The 17,593-nt window shown below is 48.3% G+C and overlaps 1 protein-coding gene across 2 annotated transcripts in view; it reads left to right on the top strand.

The window, feature by feature from the left end:
* Window positions 1-230: 230 nt before the first annotated feature.
* The window catches only part of EDIL3 (EGF like and discoidin domains 3), a 1,521,395-nt gene continuing 1,504,032 nt past the window's right edge, over window positions 231-17,593 (top strand). Inside the window, exon 1 of one of the 2 annotated variants that reach the window (XM_086960856.1) lies at window positions 231-758. In XM_086960856.1, the coding sequence (XP_086816982.1) occupies window positions 698-758 (61 nt within the window). In that variant the 5' untranslated portion in view covers window positions 231-697. The remainder of the gene's footprint in view (window positions 759-17,593) is intronic. The other variant, XM_086960857.1, reaches the window with a different exon arrangement.

The following is a 17,593-nucleotide window of genomic DNA, read 5'->3' as shown; positions in this document are numbered from 1 at the left end:
GGAGCGAATGACCCGCGGGAGCGCGCTCTTGAGGGCCGGGAGTGAGATTCAGGCCGATGGTATGGCCCTCTGATGTCCGGGGTCCTCTCTGCTCCGCCCTGCCTCTCCCGGGAAGGCAGATTAGCGGCGCCTAGAGTCCGGGCAGATCTTGGGGGCGGGAGGAGCAGGTGCCTGGGCGGGGCTACGCCGCTGCGCTCGGTATCTCTCTATCTGTCACCTTGGCTCCCTCTATCCCTTTCTTCAGCAGAAGGCAGCAGCTACTTTGCCTCAACACTGAGAGGCGGACGGAGCAGCAGCAGCCGAGCGCTCCGTGGCTTGTGGAGAGGACCCTCCCGGGCAGGAGCAGGGGCGCCAGTGCAAGCCTGTGGGTGCGCTCAGGGGTCGACGACACTGGGGTCGACTCAGGGAGCGACGTGCAGCGGGTGCTCCTTTGCTGGTACAAGAGGGAGGCGGAGAGCTATATAGGATCGGCGTCCCACCCGCCCTACGACTCCCCAGGACCGGCAAGAGCCTCCACCATCCTGGGACAGCCTCCCCGGGGAGAAGCGACGCCTCTGGCGAGGGGCAGGCGCGTGTTAGGGGGCACGCTGAGCCTGGTCCCCTCTCGGACCAGCATCACGCCGCGGCTGGAGCTGCTTGTTTGTGTTGCCCGAGAAGGAAGGATTGCTGACTCCTCACCTCCTGCCCTGGACCAAGGATGTCTGCGCAGCGCCTCCTGCTCTGCTGCCTCTGCCTCGCGGTGCCGCTGGTCGCCAATGGTGAGTCCGCTCTCTCGCACCAGGGGCGCTCTCACCGGGCTGCCCCATTCAAACATGACTACCGTTGTCTGACAATGGAAGGGGCAAAATAGCGGAGTTTTATTGGTAGAATTGGAGATAAGATGGGATGGTTGTGAAACAAGGAAAAATCATCACTTTTAATTTGAAATGCTTTTTACCTTAAGGGGGCCTCTGTGTTCCGCGGGGTAAGAATCCGTATTTCTTAAATCAGGTCTACCGTATATATACATATATATGAGCAATATATAATCTCTGTATTGGGGTCTGGAGCGGGCAGACCGTGGGTGGGTGGTGGCGCTGGTCTGGGGGTGTTGTGAAGAGCCTCTTGCGCTCTGCGTGGGTCGAGGCTGCCGGCGGGGCTCCAGTCGGACTTGTGAACAATCCTCGTCTGCAGACAGCACCAGATTAGTGAGGTTAAACCAATCTCAGCTGGACACCTAATCCCGACGATTTGCTGTGCGGTTTACCGCCTCCGGCCTGGAAGAGCCGGTTTGTCATGGACCCACTGGCCGCTGTTCAAACTGGGATTTACAACAATTTTCAGAGGGTCCTTCTGGGCTCCGGTGCCACTGCACCAATAGAAGCCAATGCCTTACTTCTGAATGGGTGTTGGGTGTACCTCCCACGGTTGCTGAAAGAGTCCAAAGCTCCCCCCTCTGCCGCTGTTTATATGATGACCATTATCTGCTTTTACTGCTGTGAGGGCCTTTTCAAACCACATCTTTTGTGGGACGTCATACTCCTCCCTCAACTGCCCTGTGAGTTAATATGTTCTCCAAAAGATCGCCTTCCCAGCTGACACCCAGTATCGGTGAGGGTTAAAAGTCGGTAGTTCCTGCGAGGGTGTAAAGAGGGCAGTTCACTCTCACAGAGTTGGTCCTGTCGGGGTGTTTCACCCCACCCACGCCTGCTCTGAGCCTGTTCAAGGTCTCTTAGGATTCAGCATCTGCCGCTTTTAACATTTACCTCCCAGAAAGTGTGAGGGCTTCACCACCCTATAGCTGCAAGAAGAGTGTAGCTGGGCGGGATGGTTTATCACCTGGAGGTGGTTTAGAGAGAGTCCACCCAGGTGTATCGCCTCAGCCGCATGCGAGGTTTTTAGCGGCCCGACTTACTACTGCCAAGATTTTCGCCTTGCCCAGCCACGCATTTTGTGCCACGGGATGTCCGCCCTGACTGCTGTGGTTTTTGCTCTCGGGTTTCCCGGTTCGTGAGCGAATAGCTCGTATTTATAAGACTTCTGTTTGCATTCTGGAACTTGTCGTTCACTTTGTCCTATTAGAAATCGGCGGCGATTGGGGCAAAAAGAAAAAAAAAACAGTCTAGGTGCTCTACTATCCCTTGCAGTCGAGAAACCCAAGAGCTCTGTCATTTCCAGTGAGGATGCAAAAAGCCTGACTGTGACAGCAGGTGCGGGCCCGCCTTCGGCTCTAGGACCTGGGTTATGGCCAGCTGTGGCCCCTAACGCGGGCCGCTCTGTCCCGGTGTACCTGGAGACATGTTAAGGAGCGTCTGTGCTGGCCGGAGTTAGAGGGGATGGTCAGCAGCTGAAGGGAGGGGACGAGGACGGGATGCGGACCAAGATGGGAAGGCAAATCCCCCCCCCCCCCCAATGCTCTCTGACCCCTGATCGGTTGAACTTTCCAACCGTGCCGTTTTGACTCCTGTTGTGCAAAGGCGGACGGGCGGCAACTAGATGAAAGTGCGCTTTTCGCCCACATTTTCAAGCTAGCAAAGCATTGAGGACGCTTCACTTCACGCAGACCTCTTATATTGCATTTCGAGTGCCGTGGGCTCGTGTCCGACTCCACGTGCATCGCGCCGTGCTCTGCTGCAAAAGAGGCCGGGCTCGCTCATTCTGTACATGTAGGGCAGGTGGGGCATTTGTCAGAACCCCCTGATCGTGATATCTGTTGAACGATGTTCTCCGCTGTCCCTGTCGCCCTTTTATTCAGAGCCACCAGCAGCGGTGTGCTACCAACCTGACAGTGAAAGAAAGGGGCGTGGGGTTAGGTACCCCTAGCAGGGACAGCCGTCTTTGTTCCCGACGCCGAGGACCGCCTTGTGAATACAGTCACCCGTTGCCTGGATGTGGCGCAAGTGGGTGGACCTCGGCCCTGCTCCTAGTGATGTGAACTCTCGGGGTTCTCTGTATGGCATCGACGGAGATGACGCGGAAGTGTTCTGAACGTGGGTACACCGGCCCGTCACCGAATATCAGGCTGATGTAAACATTGAGGCGCCACACCAGCCCTCCTACCAATGCACATCCTGGAAGTTCCTGGTACCTCTGAACAGGCACAGAGACCCTAAGCCTTGGGAAGTTGTATAGAATGAACCAAGAGTCAGCATCAGCCGGATTGCGATGTATTGTATTGTAATTGCATTTATATCGCGTTTACCACCCCCGACGAGGCGTCAAAGCGCTTTTTCGGCGAGTAGCACGCTACTCTGGAACCCATAAAGGTTTAGTGTAGAATTGGTATAGTGAAATATGAAAGTAATTTGAGTGGTGGATAGGTTAGTCAGTCATTTGGATTGAGAAGGATAGCAGAGGGATAGAAGAGGGGGATTGTTTATATATTGCTTGTTACTCCTGATGGGGGTGTTGAAACACACAGAGCTGCTTTATTGATTGGAATAATCCACGTTGGCCTGACGGGCCATCCATCCCACACGAGTCATTATTCCGAGGAGAGTTTATTAAGTCCATCCAACAACCGGCCCCGTGCAGTATGTGCTGGGGGGAGGAGGGCTGGTTGAGAAGAGTCGGAGTTCTAAACCCCGGGTCAGTTTAGCGCATCTCTCATTCTTCAAAGTCCGTGGGGAGGAGGCGTGATTTGTCTGCACTGCCTGCACTGACTGCCTGTCGAACTCCTTGGCTCACATTCCCGCCAAGTACGTCATTGCAACAGGGAGCTCGGATACCGGAAAGCGAGCTTACGCCTAGATGTTGTTTACTACTTCCATTCCCGCTGCACACTGTGAAGGTGCATGCTTGTGTGGGAGGAGAGGGGGTATTAGAGTTTCTGCTGTTGCCCCAGCCCCTGCGTGAGCGCCCTGCCCTTAAGCAGGGATCTTGCGCTTCGTTCTCCCGCACCATTCCAGCACTGTTTTTTTATTGCTCTTTAAATTCCATTCACTGCACTCGTTACCTTATCTACCAACGGGTTGTCTCGACTTATTTGCATTTCTGCTTATCCAGAGAATTACCCAATCATCAATTATTTTTATGCTAAAATTAAACCAATGGATCACCCCTTAAACTGAATATTTTATTAGCTTGTGCATTATACATCGCGAGGACTTGCTCCAAAAATTCAATACCATTAATTCTGTAGCAGGGAGCACGTGATTCTCTGCCGAGGTCTGTAGATTATCCTCCGAGTGCTGAAGAAAACCTGTGTCCTGGACAAGCCCAGACGTGTTCATAAATATTCCATCTGGAGTCGTCACTTCGCTTTAATATCTTGCTGGTGGTCGCCTTCCTTCCACGTGCTTTAATTCACTTGTGGTACCCGAGAGCAGCCGGGGGAGCTTCCCCGCAGCCTCTGTGGTTTGGGCAAGTAACGGAATGCGTCTGCATAGAGGACATGTTCCATTCGTGGGGGTTGAGTCTAACGCAAGGCCCATTAATGTTTCTTAATTACAGTCTTTTATAACCCTCTAGTGCTCTATAGCATGCGCGGAGTTACTCTTCAGCACGTTCTTAGCTCAGATTTTATTGTATATTTTAGTAGCCTGATGGGATTTTTTCCTACCCACACCACACAACGTTTTTGAAAGTACGATTCCCATTTTCCAAGTTGTGTTCCAGGAGCCCCTGAACGGTTCCTACAAATGGCGCCGGCCGGCCTTATGCCAAGCCCGGATGAGAGCGAGCTGCGCTTTCCTCGTCTCCACAGGAGAGCGAGGGCAGTTCTTTCCTCCTCACGCGTTTTATTCAGCCCGCATTCCATCTTCTGTGAACACCAGCCCAGGCACATTTGTGTTCCCACCTTCAAAGCTGTTTCCGGATGTGAACTTTATGTTATAAACTGACAAGCACACATGGTAGCAGGTGCCAGTTTGTCAGTGACTGCATGAGTTTGAGTGACTGAAGTCCCATGTGTACGTGTTCGGGAGAGTTGGTGTCTTGCGAGTGACTGTTCGCGTGTTCAGAAAAGGCCAGGATAGTTAAGCCTGTGATTGTATTTGGCACGGGTGACCATGTGAGACTGCAAGAGGACAACATGGGTGACCGAGCGGAATCACTGGTAACTGGTGCATGTGCGTGATATCGCATAAGTGCAAGACAACTGAGCCAAACTGTACATTCTAAATGTATGTGAGCATTCCAGTACTGCATGGTTGAGTGGCTGATTCGTAACTGTGTGTGCGTGAGACTTAACGTGTTCCACGTCGTTATCATACTGAATTCTTGAGTGAGGTGTGAGACTGAATGACGAGTACAGCACTGACCACTCTGACTGCCTTCATAAGTGTCTGTATCTACCTGAGGCTGCATGCGTACAGCATGGTTGAGCCAGGGACTGTATTTGTAAGCGTGTGTTTGTGAGGTACTTTGTGTATTTAGCACAGTTCAGCCACATTGCATTCACACCATGAGTGAGACTGCATAAGTACTGCATGACTGAGGCTGATTGCCTTCATAAGTGTCTGTATGTAAATAAGACAGCATGAGTACAGTATGGCGGAGTCTGACTGGAATGGTATGTGTGTGAGACTGCATGAGCACCGCATGACAGTCTGACTGGAAGGGTTTGTGTGTGAGACTCTGACTGCAGCATGGCCGAGTCTGGTTGCATTGGTATGTGTGTTAGTAGACTGCATGAGTACAAGATTGCTGAGTGATTGCGTTGATAAGCGTGTTTGTGTGAGACAGTATGAGTGCAGCATAGTGCAATCACATTCCATTCATGAGTGATGCGTGTCAGTGCATGAGTAAAGCATGACTGACAATTATTGCATTGGTATGTGTGCGAGACTGCACGAGCACGGCATGTCTCAGTCTGACTGGAATGGTATGTGTGTGAGACTGAGAGTGCAGCATGGCTGAGTTTGACTGAATGGCATGTGTGTGAGACTGCAAGAGCACAGCATGTCTCAGTCTGACTGGAATGGCATGTGTGTGAGACTGCATGAGCATGGCATGACTCAGTCTGACTGGAATGGCATGTGTGTGAGACTGCATGAGCATGGCATGACTCAGTCTGACTGGAGTGGCATGTGTGTGTGTGTGAGACTGTATGAGTGCAGCTTGGCTGAGTCTGGCTGCATTGGTGTGTGTGTGAGGCTGTATGAGTACAACAGGGTTGAGTCTGACTCGCTCAGTCTCACCCTTTTTAACATGTACATGACACCTCTGGCCAACATCATCAGAGCCACCTGACCCTCAAAGACTCAAAAGACTCCACCAACACCAGAACAACATTCACAACTGCATGACCAGCATCGCCATTGGGATAAGGGAGCTTAAAGCTCAACATGGACAAGGCAGAGGTTCTGATCCTGGACAACAATAGCTCCCACTGGAATGCCTCTTGGTGGCCCAAGGAACTCGGACCAACCCCTACCGACAATGCTAGAAATCTAGACTTCATCCTGCACAACAAACTAAAAATACTGTCTCCGGTCAACTCGGTCTCCTCATCCTGCTTTTTTCATCCTATGCATGCTGCAAAAGATCTTCAAATGGTTACCCCAGAGCTCAAGATGTGCCATCACACAGGCCCTCATCCCCAGCCGATGACTACAGCAACACTCCTTATGCAGGGATCGCAGGCTGCTTCCTCTGAAGGCTACAGACCTTAAAGAAAGCTGTGTCCAGGCCGGTCCTTGACCGACAGTGACAAACCCCCATCACCTCTCACCTTTGATATCTCTACTGGCTCCTAGTCCAGAAGACATGCTATTTTAATCTACTCACCCATGCAGACAGGGCTCTGCACAGTTGCAAACCCTCCTACATGAACCACCTCCTGAATTTTCATCAGCCCACCAGACTCCTTCACTCTGCTTCCCTCTTGCTCGCCCACACCCTGCGCATCCAATGCAGCAGGAGCAGAGGTTGCTTCTTCTCCTACCTAGCAGCGAAGACGTGGAACAATCTCCCCTACATCTCCAGACCTTTCTGTCTCTACCGATGTTTCAAAAGTCGCTAAAGACCAGGTTCTTTGACTGAACCACTGGATCCCTGCCAGCACCTGGATACCCTCAAGTGTGATCAGCTGCACTTTACAAATCGACTGATTGATTGATTTCAATGGTGTGTGAGACTGCATGAGTACATAATGGCCTCTGGCTACACTGGTGTGTGTGAGGCTGAATCAGTACAACATGGCAGAGTCTGACTGTACTGGACTGTGTGTGAGGCTGAATGATTACAACATGGCAGAGTCTGTGTGTGAGACTGCAGAGGTACATAATGGCCTCTGGCTACACTGGTGTGTGTATGAGGCTGAAAGAGTACAACACGGCTGAGTCTGACTGCACTGGTATGTCTGAGACTGCATTAGTACCGCGTGGATGAGTCGGATTGCTTTCATAAGTGTCTGTATGTTCCCGAGGCTGCCAGAGTTCAGTGGTCATGGTTGAGTGAAGGATTTCATTCGTCAGTGTGTTTGTGTTCAGCATAGTTCAGTCACACTGCATTCATGAGTGATGTGTTTGACTGCAAGTGCACAGCTTGTAGCTGTGTGACCTAATGAGTGACTATCTAAGTAAGTTAACAGAAGACCCCTTGAATGAGTGAATATAGGACTGGGCGACTAACATGGGGTGTTCAAGGCTCGTAAGGAATAAATCACACTTGGTCAAGTAGAAGTCGCACAATTTGTAACTACATATGCACAGAATGTAGACTGATTCGAGAATACCTTGACTTTTGACATTTAATTACGCATACACACGTCCACCTTTCTTGTAAATGCCAATCCCGCTTACTGTTGTTTTGAAAAGAGACATGATTTTCGAAATAACGCTGAAATGTTTGGAGAGCGTGTCTGTCGGGTGTGGGAACCAGCGACACCCGCAGCCTGGACTCGCATTAACCGAATCTGTCCGCTGACGGACCCCTGCCCATCGGACGCGAGAGCGCGCTTTCCATCGCACCCTCGAACCATATTTACACCATCCTCCGACCTAGCAATCCAATTTCTTTCTAAGAAAACCCCTCTTAGCTGGGCACCTTTGCGCATCTTTCTTTGACGCGCAGTCGGTCAAGAAACTGACCGTTTCCGGTTGATGCAGACAGACACGTGAAGATGCATTTAAGCGCGAGATTGCGCCGTTCTGTGTGGGGACACCTGGCAGCCAGTGTAGAGTGACGTCGATTATTCCTGGGGCAGGCAAGGGTGCAATGTATCAACCAATTAAATACTCCACTGCGGGTGTGTGCGTGTTGTGTGCGGTAACATGGGATTGCTGAAACATGTTATTATTTTAGTAGCCGCAGACGTCACGGTAACATGTTATTATTTCTGCCCGATGCTGACCTCAGCCGAAAACCTCCAAGGCTTCTTGCTGTGGCAGGGATTGGTGTTTGCGCTGATGTATATTCTTTATATGATCTTGTGACAGAATTCTCTTATATCCAAACCACTGTACACGTTTTCTAAAACTTGTGTAAACTTGCAGTTGTGTCGACTAACCCACTGTCTTTTAAAGTCATGGTCGTTAATGGCCTAAAACTCTTTCTTTTCTCTTTGGTTTGTTTTCCAATTTTGGGAGTTTCCATGCGTCTGTCTGTACCGCTTTACAAATTCTGCAGCTCAGTGGGGTGACCACCCACTTAAACAAATGTGCCAGTTGCTGGCTAATCAAGAAAATACAATATCTCTGTGAGTTCCAGGTCTGCAGTCGGTATCTTTTTTCACTCGTTAGACACTGTATTCGTTCATTGTTAGTTAAACAGAGAATATCTAGCCTCATTTGAGTTTGCTAACTATGGGATTGATTATGTTGGCGGACGGACCTGCGTCCTTCCGCCACCCCCGAGGGGCAGGGACCGTCCGCAGGGGCTGCGGCGTTCCCTCCATACCAATTAGGATGTGACCGCCATCCCGTATATTTTACATTGCGGTGGGTGCTGCTTTGAGCAGCACCCGCCGCAATGTAAAATATGCATGTTTACCTTTGGCATGCATGACTTGGCAGGCACTGCGTGGTGCCTACCACCTTGCGCATGCCAAAGCAGGGGGGTACCATAGGTACCCCCCATGTGCACCCCCCACCCCTCAACACCCTGGGGGCCAGCAACGGGCCCCCAAACACAAAAGACCACATGCTTTTCCACGGCGGAAAAGCCGCAGTGGAAAAGCATGTGTCCGCCTGCATCCTAATATGGCTGGTGGTGTCTTGCAGACATCGCCACCATATTTGCGTGCATACACCGCGGATCAGCGGCGGACGGACTTGCCGTCTTCCGTTGATCCCACCGCCATCCTAATGTGGTGGTGGGTGTTTCCAATGTCGGCGGCAGTGAATCCGCATCCTCCGAGCTGGCGGTGGCTTCCACCGGCCCGGAGGATGCGGATTCACCGCCATCATAATCGACACCTATATGTGTTTGGAACGTAGCCATACTTGCAGTTTTAATGTTATACACCCATCTATGACCTGAGTGTGTGAGCGATACGATGGGTGCATTGCAATTTTATAAACTCAGGCTTTAAGTGGGATGAAAAAACGGAGGGGTCTCTCAAAGGGGCGTGGCTTATGTAATTAAGGGCTTGACTTAAAAACACCTGAGCTAAAAATCGGTGCTTAGCATAGTGTGCTGCCCGACTGGTATTTTGCTGCTTCTGTCATTGCATCCAGATATCCATATACAACAAGTAAAATTACACATACAACAAGCCAGGACTATTGACTGTTTCCATTGGTGGTTAGTTGCATAAGATCAGATTAGTAGCAACTAAGTTTTCTTTGTATATAGTTTTGAAAATGCTTCCGTATTGAAATGCTGAGCCTGTGAAAGAACTTCAATGAGTCTCTTAGAAGTTACCTCAAAGGCAATGAAGTGTGGTACTGCTGCAGAGTTAATTATATTATTTTTTCCCCCTGAGAGAGGGGGCAAAAATGGAGAGCTCGATAGGGACTCGTCTCAGCACCTACTTTTTAGTACTGCCGGTGCTTCTTCCATGCTACAACATAACTCTTCCTAGTTCCTGGTGCCCAAAAATCCCCTAGTAAACCTTGAGTCTGCACCGAAAGTTCTCTGAACTGCACTCCTCTCCTGAAATCTTCCAAACAAGAAGGCTCAATGTTCCTTCCTAAACCAAAGGATGAAAAACTACTTCTGCCCCTAAAAGAATGTCCTCACTCCGGTACCAAGAATGGCTCCTCTATCGCCATTTCCTACAGACCTGGAAACCATGCCTGTCCTGCCCAAAAAGGTGTGACAAGAACCAGCTGACATCTGCCTCCTCTCCATCAACAAACCCTCTGTATCATTGAAACTGGGGGAAATGCATACCCCTGAATCTTCCTCCAACCTGCTGGAACGCATCCACCTCTTCTGCTAATGGATCTGGCCTCCAGCTGTAATAACGCTCCAACTGGAATGTCAGCCTTGATGAAAACAAATTCCCCTCCAGTGGACCCCAAACTTGAAATATCCTCTAAAAGTATTGAACATTCAACTTCCAGTCGGTGAAAATCTTTGCAATACTTCAAATTCCAGTCTGCCACAACATTCTCCTGACCTGGAAAATATTCTGCTTGTAACCCTCTCTTCTGCACTTGACATTAACCCCAAACCCTCTTTAACTGCATCAGATTCTTCAGCCTTCTTCCACCTAAGCCGTTGTGGTAATGAACTGCTGAAACGTCCATTTTCAATAAATATTGAAATTCCTTAACTTCTTTCCAAAACTCTGTAAACCTGCTTTCATCTCCAAACCATTTATCTGTTCCGACTTCTCTTCCAAAGACTACCTTCCACCTGTTTCCTGATCCTTCAAACATGCCCCCAACCAAAGAGGCTCTCATCTGTCTCTATTACAAAATCTGGACAAATTCCAAATATTGCACACCCTTCCAGGTTCTCCAACAACCAAATCAGCTCCTCTCGTGCTTCTACTGCAAGTTAAACACAATCTCAATACCAGAAACCTTTCCTCAGTGCTTCTGCCTTCAACCTCTGCAAAGCCCTGTAATGAAACGGCCTAGGAAAACAAGACAGTTACCCTTGCCAAACCCCTCAGAGTCACTTGCTCTTTCTTCAACCTTCCTTTCACGACCAACCTTATCTTTTCCACCTTCTTCTCTGGTAAACTTTGTGTCTTCTCTATTGTGTTCACCACAAATCCCAAGAATTCTAAATATTGACTGGGCTTCAAAAACCGACTGCTCCCTGTTGATCAAATATCCCAATCCTTCTAAAATATCCAAAGTCAAAAGCAGTTGCTTCTCCAAACTCCTCTTGACACTGAGACATTAACAAAAAATTGTCCATTTACATGATCATTCGTATTCCTCCCTCCTTGAGAAAATTGGCTACTGGTCTCATCACCTTTGTAAAGCACCATGGTGCCGACGCAAGTCCAAATGGTAGGCATGAAAACTGATGCAGCCCTCCCAACCATCTGTACTGAAGAGACCTGCAACTCTCTTCCATTAAAGGAATAGTGAAATGATCATCCTTCAAATCCAATTTCACTCATCAATCCCTCTCCTCCAGAATATCCCTCAAAAGATGGATACCCTCAATCTTGAAGTGTCTGTAAACAACATACCGATTCAACCATCTCAAATTTATCACAGGTCTCCAACCCTTGTTCTTTTACTTCTTCACCCCAAAAACTGAACTCAGAAATCCCTGATCTTTCTTAGATACTTTCTCTATTGCTTCCTTCCCCAACATCTCCATTACCTCTTTTCCTACTAAATCCGGCTGTTATTGCCTAAAAACAACTGGCTCTTCCCTGAACTCCAAAACATAACCTTGTACTGTAAGAATAACCCATCTGTCCTTCGCTATATTCTCTCAATTCCTTACATACCATTTTAACCTTCCCCCTACATTGCCTGGGGAAAAAATGAAAACAGTCATTGTACTCACCTTGTGATCCTTAAGCGAACTGCGCTTGTCCCCTTGCCTGGCGCATCTGGACCGCTCTTCCTCTTTGGAGGTAAAATCATGTTGCAGACTGAAATCTCCTGAATGCTGCACGGCCCTGGGACTGATATTGAACCCTCGTGTATGACCAGCCAGGGAAACAGGCTCTCACCATGGCCTGGTCAAAACACCCCTTCCAAAGACCCTCCATAATGATGTTTGAGCCTTGACCAGACTGGTGAAGGTTGAAACATACTTTCCAACCCCCTTCACCAGTCCTCCACTGAACAAGTACCCATTTGGGTGCTCTGAGGACTCCTTTTTTGCAACGTCCTCTAACTTTGGACTTATCTTCATTAGAATAACTTTGCGTCTCTCCGCTGACAAAGCTGCATTTGTGTTTCCGCGGTACCAAATCACCCTCTGCGACCAACCTCTCAGTAGCTCATTATCTATCTGGACACTTTTTCATTTTGGCCTTCTCCGCCAAGTCCAAAATTCTGGCCAATGGCCCCAGCACATCTAGTAAATGATCTTGGCACATCTTTAGTGCCCTCTTCAAACCTTCCTAGGGTCATTCCCCATTTTAAACAGAAAACTGATGAAGTCTGGATCCCGATCTGGTGTTATACAGGCCTTACCATCAACCACAGCTCGAGAGCACTCTGATCTCATTACAGCTCTGACCTCCATTTCTAGAGGCCTCCTTACCCATAGCTTCAAAAAGTCGGCCACATGAGGCAGTTGCCACCAGTCTGTGCTTAATCATCTCAGAACTTAACATGTCCTCTCCCTGAGGATCCTTAATGATCCCTTTCTCCCTGCTTTTCTTCTCCACTTTGTACATATCCATATCCCATCTATCCTCAAAATAATCATCTAATATAAACTCATCATCCTCCTCTTCATATTCATGCTCCAAAAGGCCCTCATATGATTTCTCACCATCATTTGTGCCGCTGTGGACACCCTCTTTGGTGCTGCGTTGGACACCTTCTTTATTTGTGGCACAAGGCATACCTTTATTTTTTGTCAGAAACCTGACTCCAGCCATAATATTCTTAGCCTTCCTAAGTCTCTTACCATACCCTTTCACATCACTTCCCTCTTCGTCCTCCGTAGACCAATGCTCATCCTTTGATCATTCCACTGTTCTTCTTTTCCTTCTTAAAACGCTCTGTAAAACCTCCTTGACAGAGCTCTTCACCTCTTCCTGCACTATTTTCCTCAGATTGGTATCCCCTACACCTGAGGACTGAGCTAGTTCAATTACTTCCATAATATCCCTATTACTCAAAATCTAAAACTCATAAACCACCACAATTTTTTTTATATATCCTATATTTCTTACTCTTAATTTCTTATGTATTTTGTAAATATAAATCTTCTATACCGCCTCCTTCTCACTTTAAACTAGCTCCTACCTCTAATTCCTAAAACGACAGCCACCGCTCTCACTTCTAACCTAACAATTCCTTCAGAACCACAATCAACATGAGTCCGCCGCGCCCCTCGCTGCCGGCTGACTGAATCAGCTGTTTGGCACCTCACTTAACTATGATGTCTGAGCGGTAGCTTCACTCCATCAGTTTGCATATCTTATTCAATATGGTCCCATTATGTCGTCACGCATGTAAGAGTGGCCTTACTGCCTACAGGTGCCCTCAAGGGACAAAATATTCCCATGGCGCCTGTCGACAAATAACTCCTTCCAAATGTGTGTGCCTCACGCAGCTCGGGACCCTTCATCTTCCTACGCCACGAGCCGAAGCAACACACACTTGCTTCCAACTCAACAGTTTTCTTTTTACTTACTCCCTTGAAACTTGATCTAAAAACCCTTATTCACACATCAGCACCATAAGCCCTAAAACTGCCTACATTACCTGTTGGACTTGGCCCTTTTTGCAGGGCCATCCCTAAACTTTTTGTCTTTCTCCTAGCCTTTTCTCTGACATGGTGTTTGTGGTTTTAGGCCCCTGGACACTTTAGCACTGCTGTCCAGTGTAAAGTGCATGCGCTCTCTGTGTTGCATATGGTAAGATTGGTCTACACCTGTTTGGCCTATTTAATTTACCTGCCAGTTCCTTGTAAAGTGGTATCTCATATACCCAGGGCTGGTAAATTAAATGCTACTGGCGGGCTTGCAGCGCTGATTGCGCCACCCATCGAAGTAGCCTTGCAAACCTATCTCAGGCTTCTGCCATTGCAGGGCATGTGCGCACATTGTTTCTGCCACTGTGATGTGACACCTAAAGTGTGTGCCAGGTCTGTGACCCCCATTTTTCCTGCATGTGAGTCACCCCTAAGGTAGGCCCTAGCTAGCCCTATGGGCAGGGTGCATTGTAGGGGAAAATAAGACATGTACTTTAAATGTGTGACATGTCCTTGTAGTGACAAACAGCCATTTTGGTTTCTCACTACTGTGGGGCTGCCCTCCCATAGGAATACATTGGGTATTCCCTGATAAGTGTTTCAGTGGTAATTCCTGATATGAGAGGATCAGCGTGGTCAAGTTTAGTATATTTTGGAATTTTAATAATAAATGCTGCACAATGGTGTGCACCGATTTATTATAACTATTTTAGAAATGCCACTTTTAGAAGTTGGCATTTCTGTATGCTATGTGTCTGCCTGCCTGATGTGAATTGCATTTCTGGCTGTTGAGTGACAGGGGCTGGGAGGTTTGTGTGGCTCCAGGAGGGGCAGGGTGAGTCAGCACTAGGCTGAGTAGGACATTTGCATTTGGAGCAGTGGGAGGAGTAGTCCCCTGACCCCGATTAGGATGTTGCCTGTCCTGTACAATGCTGGCTCTGCCCCCTGTGGTGTGTCTAATCGCTGAGCCCCCACCTGACAAAGGGGAAGAGAAGCTTGGTAAACAGAGTGTTCCAATTCCCTCCAAACCATTTTTTCTGGTTCCCCCAATCCCTGTGCCAGGGCAGACAAAGGAATGTTGAACGGGTGCCCACCCGACTTTATGAGTTTTTTTTAAGAGGCGGGTGCCCACCGCGCATTGTGGTGCCTTTCGTGGGTGCCACCCCGCACTGCACTCCAGCGCCGAAGGGAAGTCACCGCCGCAGCCCTGTTCGGGACAGGAAGCCAGGCGGCCTTGCTGGACTGTGGGCGGGGCCTTTGAGGCCAGTGGAGCAGGGAAAGGAAGCCCTGCCCACCGGAGAAGCCGTCCAAAGTCTCACGGGCTCCCCTGCAAAGTCCAGGCGAAGGCAGAGTGCATGGAGAGCCTCACGTGCTCCTCAGACCGCCAGGAGCCCGCCATAGGAAGAAGAGGCGACCAGAGGAGTCCGCACCAAGCCCTGGTAAGTGGGGCTGAGGCCGTTCTTTTTGCTGTTGGTGCTCACGAGGCACCAGGGTAGTCGTGCTGGATTTTCTGAGCGGACCTGCAGGAGAGCAGGCCGCTTCAATGATGGGCACATTATTTTCAGGGCCCAAGTGGGGATCCAGAGGGCACAGTGGTGACCGTGCCTTCTCTTTGATTTAGTTTTCACAGCTGCCTCACCTGATAGAGGGCAGCTGCAACAATGTGCACATCTATTGGCCATAAGTTGTTCTCAGGAACCAGTGGAGGTCCAGAGGCACAGTGATACTCGTGTTTTTTTACTGCAGATCCCAGCTGCCCCGTGAGAGCGCAGGCAGCTGCAAAGTTTGGGAGCACATTGGTTGTAGAGCCCCAGTGGGGGTCCAGAGGGCACAGAAGTGCCAGTGCCCCGTTTTAAACTTGTGCCCACATCGATCTTCACAGCTGCACAGCAATTAGTAGCAGCTGCAATGTTTAGGCCAGCGCAATTGCGCACTTTGGATTCTACTGCATTGGCAGCATGCTCTGACATTATGGACTTAGGTCATTTGAGCCCTCTGAGAAGGCCCGTTGGCCAGGGGGACAGTGTTCGGTTGATAAGGCGCCAGGTCCTAATGTGATTTATGTGGTGCCCAGAAAATGTAATTTATGCACCCTGATTTATGCCTCTAATGTGATTTATGATTATGAGGTTATTTGCATACTGGGTTTATGTTTTGGAGGTTATTCCATAATTTGAGGTTTAGGCTTATGAGGTTATTGCATAATGTGGTTTATTATTATTATACTCATTTGTTATGCGCAGTGAATTGTCCCCAGGGGGATCTCTCAGCGCCAGACAAGAGAATACCAATGAGCAGAATGATCTTCAAACACTCAGGTCTTGAGCATTTTCTTAAATCGAGTCAGATCGGCACATGCCCAGATCTCCTTGGGTAGACTCTTTCAGTGGCTGGGGGCTAGGTGGGAAAAAGCTCAACTACCCATTTTAACCTTGTTTATTCTCCGCGTGCAGAGCAGCTTGCGATTACTGGTTCTTAACTGACACTTGGGTCGATACAGGGCCAGTTTTTTTTTTTAAATAGGCTGGGCCATTCCCCTGTAGAGACTTGAAGTCCATACATAGCATCTTGAAAATGTCTCGTTTATGCTTGTGAGGTTAATTCTCTACTGTGATTTAGACCTCTAAGGTGATTTATGCTTGTGAGGTTATTGCATAATGTGTTTATGCTGGTGAAGTTTATTGCATGATGTATTTATGCTTATGAGGCTAGTGCATAATGTATTTTTCGCCTGATGTGATGCTGATTGTATAATATGATTTATGTTGCAGGATATAATGCAGAGCACAGTATTTTGCCAGTAATAACTGGTTGTGTTCTACATTTACTATTTGTGCATGGTGATGGTTCTGACAGTGGCCCAATTGGCCCTGTCTTGTGTAAATATTGCCTAGTGCCAGGTGGCACAGTGTGTATTGTGTGATTACTATTCTAATGTGTTTTGGATAATACAAAGGCTATTTTTATATATAACCTTGTGTGGAGTTCCTTTTATGATGTGCCTAGTGTGTTGCTGCGGTGTGTGTGTGTTGCGCAAACGCTTTACACATTGCTTCTGGAATGAGCCTGACTGCTCATGCCAAGCTACCAAGGGGGTGAGCAGGGGTTATATTTGGCGTGTAACTCCATTGCCTTGACTAGAGTGGTGGTTTCTGCCTTGCTTAGGCACAAGCCCTAGCCAACCAGAAATCCCATTTCTAACATTACCCAAAAACTTATAAATTAGGTATTTTACAGCAAATCCCATTCAACTTATATAAAATAAATGACAAACATCATTTAAACAACAAATATCATTAATAACTACCTTTTTTAAAATATTTTCTCATTACAACCCTTATCATTTAACCTTATTTACATACTTAACCCTTTCCATGCGTAACAGTGGGCGTGTGCAGAGGACGGCGGGGGGCCTTCTGAACCCCGCCCACTCATTTTTTCGTCCCCACAGTGGCGGAATTCACGCCGCGGTCAACGGGTTAAAATATTTAACTTCAATAAGATACTTATCTGTCAAGGAGCAGCAGATACAAGAGAAAGATGGCTGCTGTGACAGTTTATATAGGTTAAGGGAACATTATACGTTCTGGAATTTTTGTGTTGGTGATGTAATACTTTGAAGTGCTGCAAGGAGCTGGCAATAAAAGTTCTATGCATAATGCTAGCCTCCAGTCTTCACATGAAATTGACATCTATGACCAGGAAAGGGCATTGGTCTAAATCTTGACATCACCATTTGAGTCAGATATTTAAATGCAATGCACTAGCGAATAATATTTTCACCTTGCCTTCTGCCTTTATGGACACACTCTTATAGCTGGCTTCTCAATCCAAATGTAAGTTAATAGAGCTGGTAATACGGTACATTATTTGTACC

Source organism: Lissotriton vulgaris, chromosome 3_1 (assembly GCF_964263255.1).
Source record: "Lissotriton vulgaris chromosome 3_1, aLisVul1.2, whole genome shotgun sequence".
NCBI lineage: Eukaryota > Metazoa > Chordata > Amphibia > Caudata > Salamandridae > Lissotriton > Lissotriton vulgaris.
The sequence above is the reverse complement of the archived record's forward strand: the minus strand, read 5'-3'. Positions and strand labels throughout refer to the sequence as shown.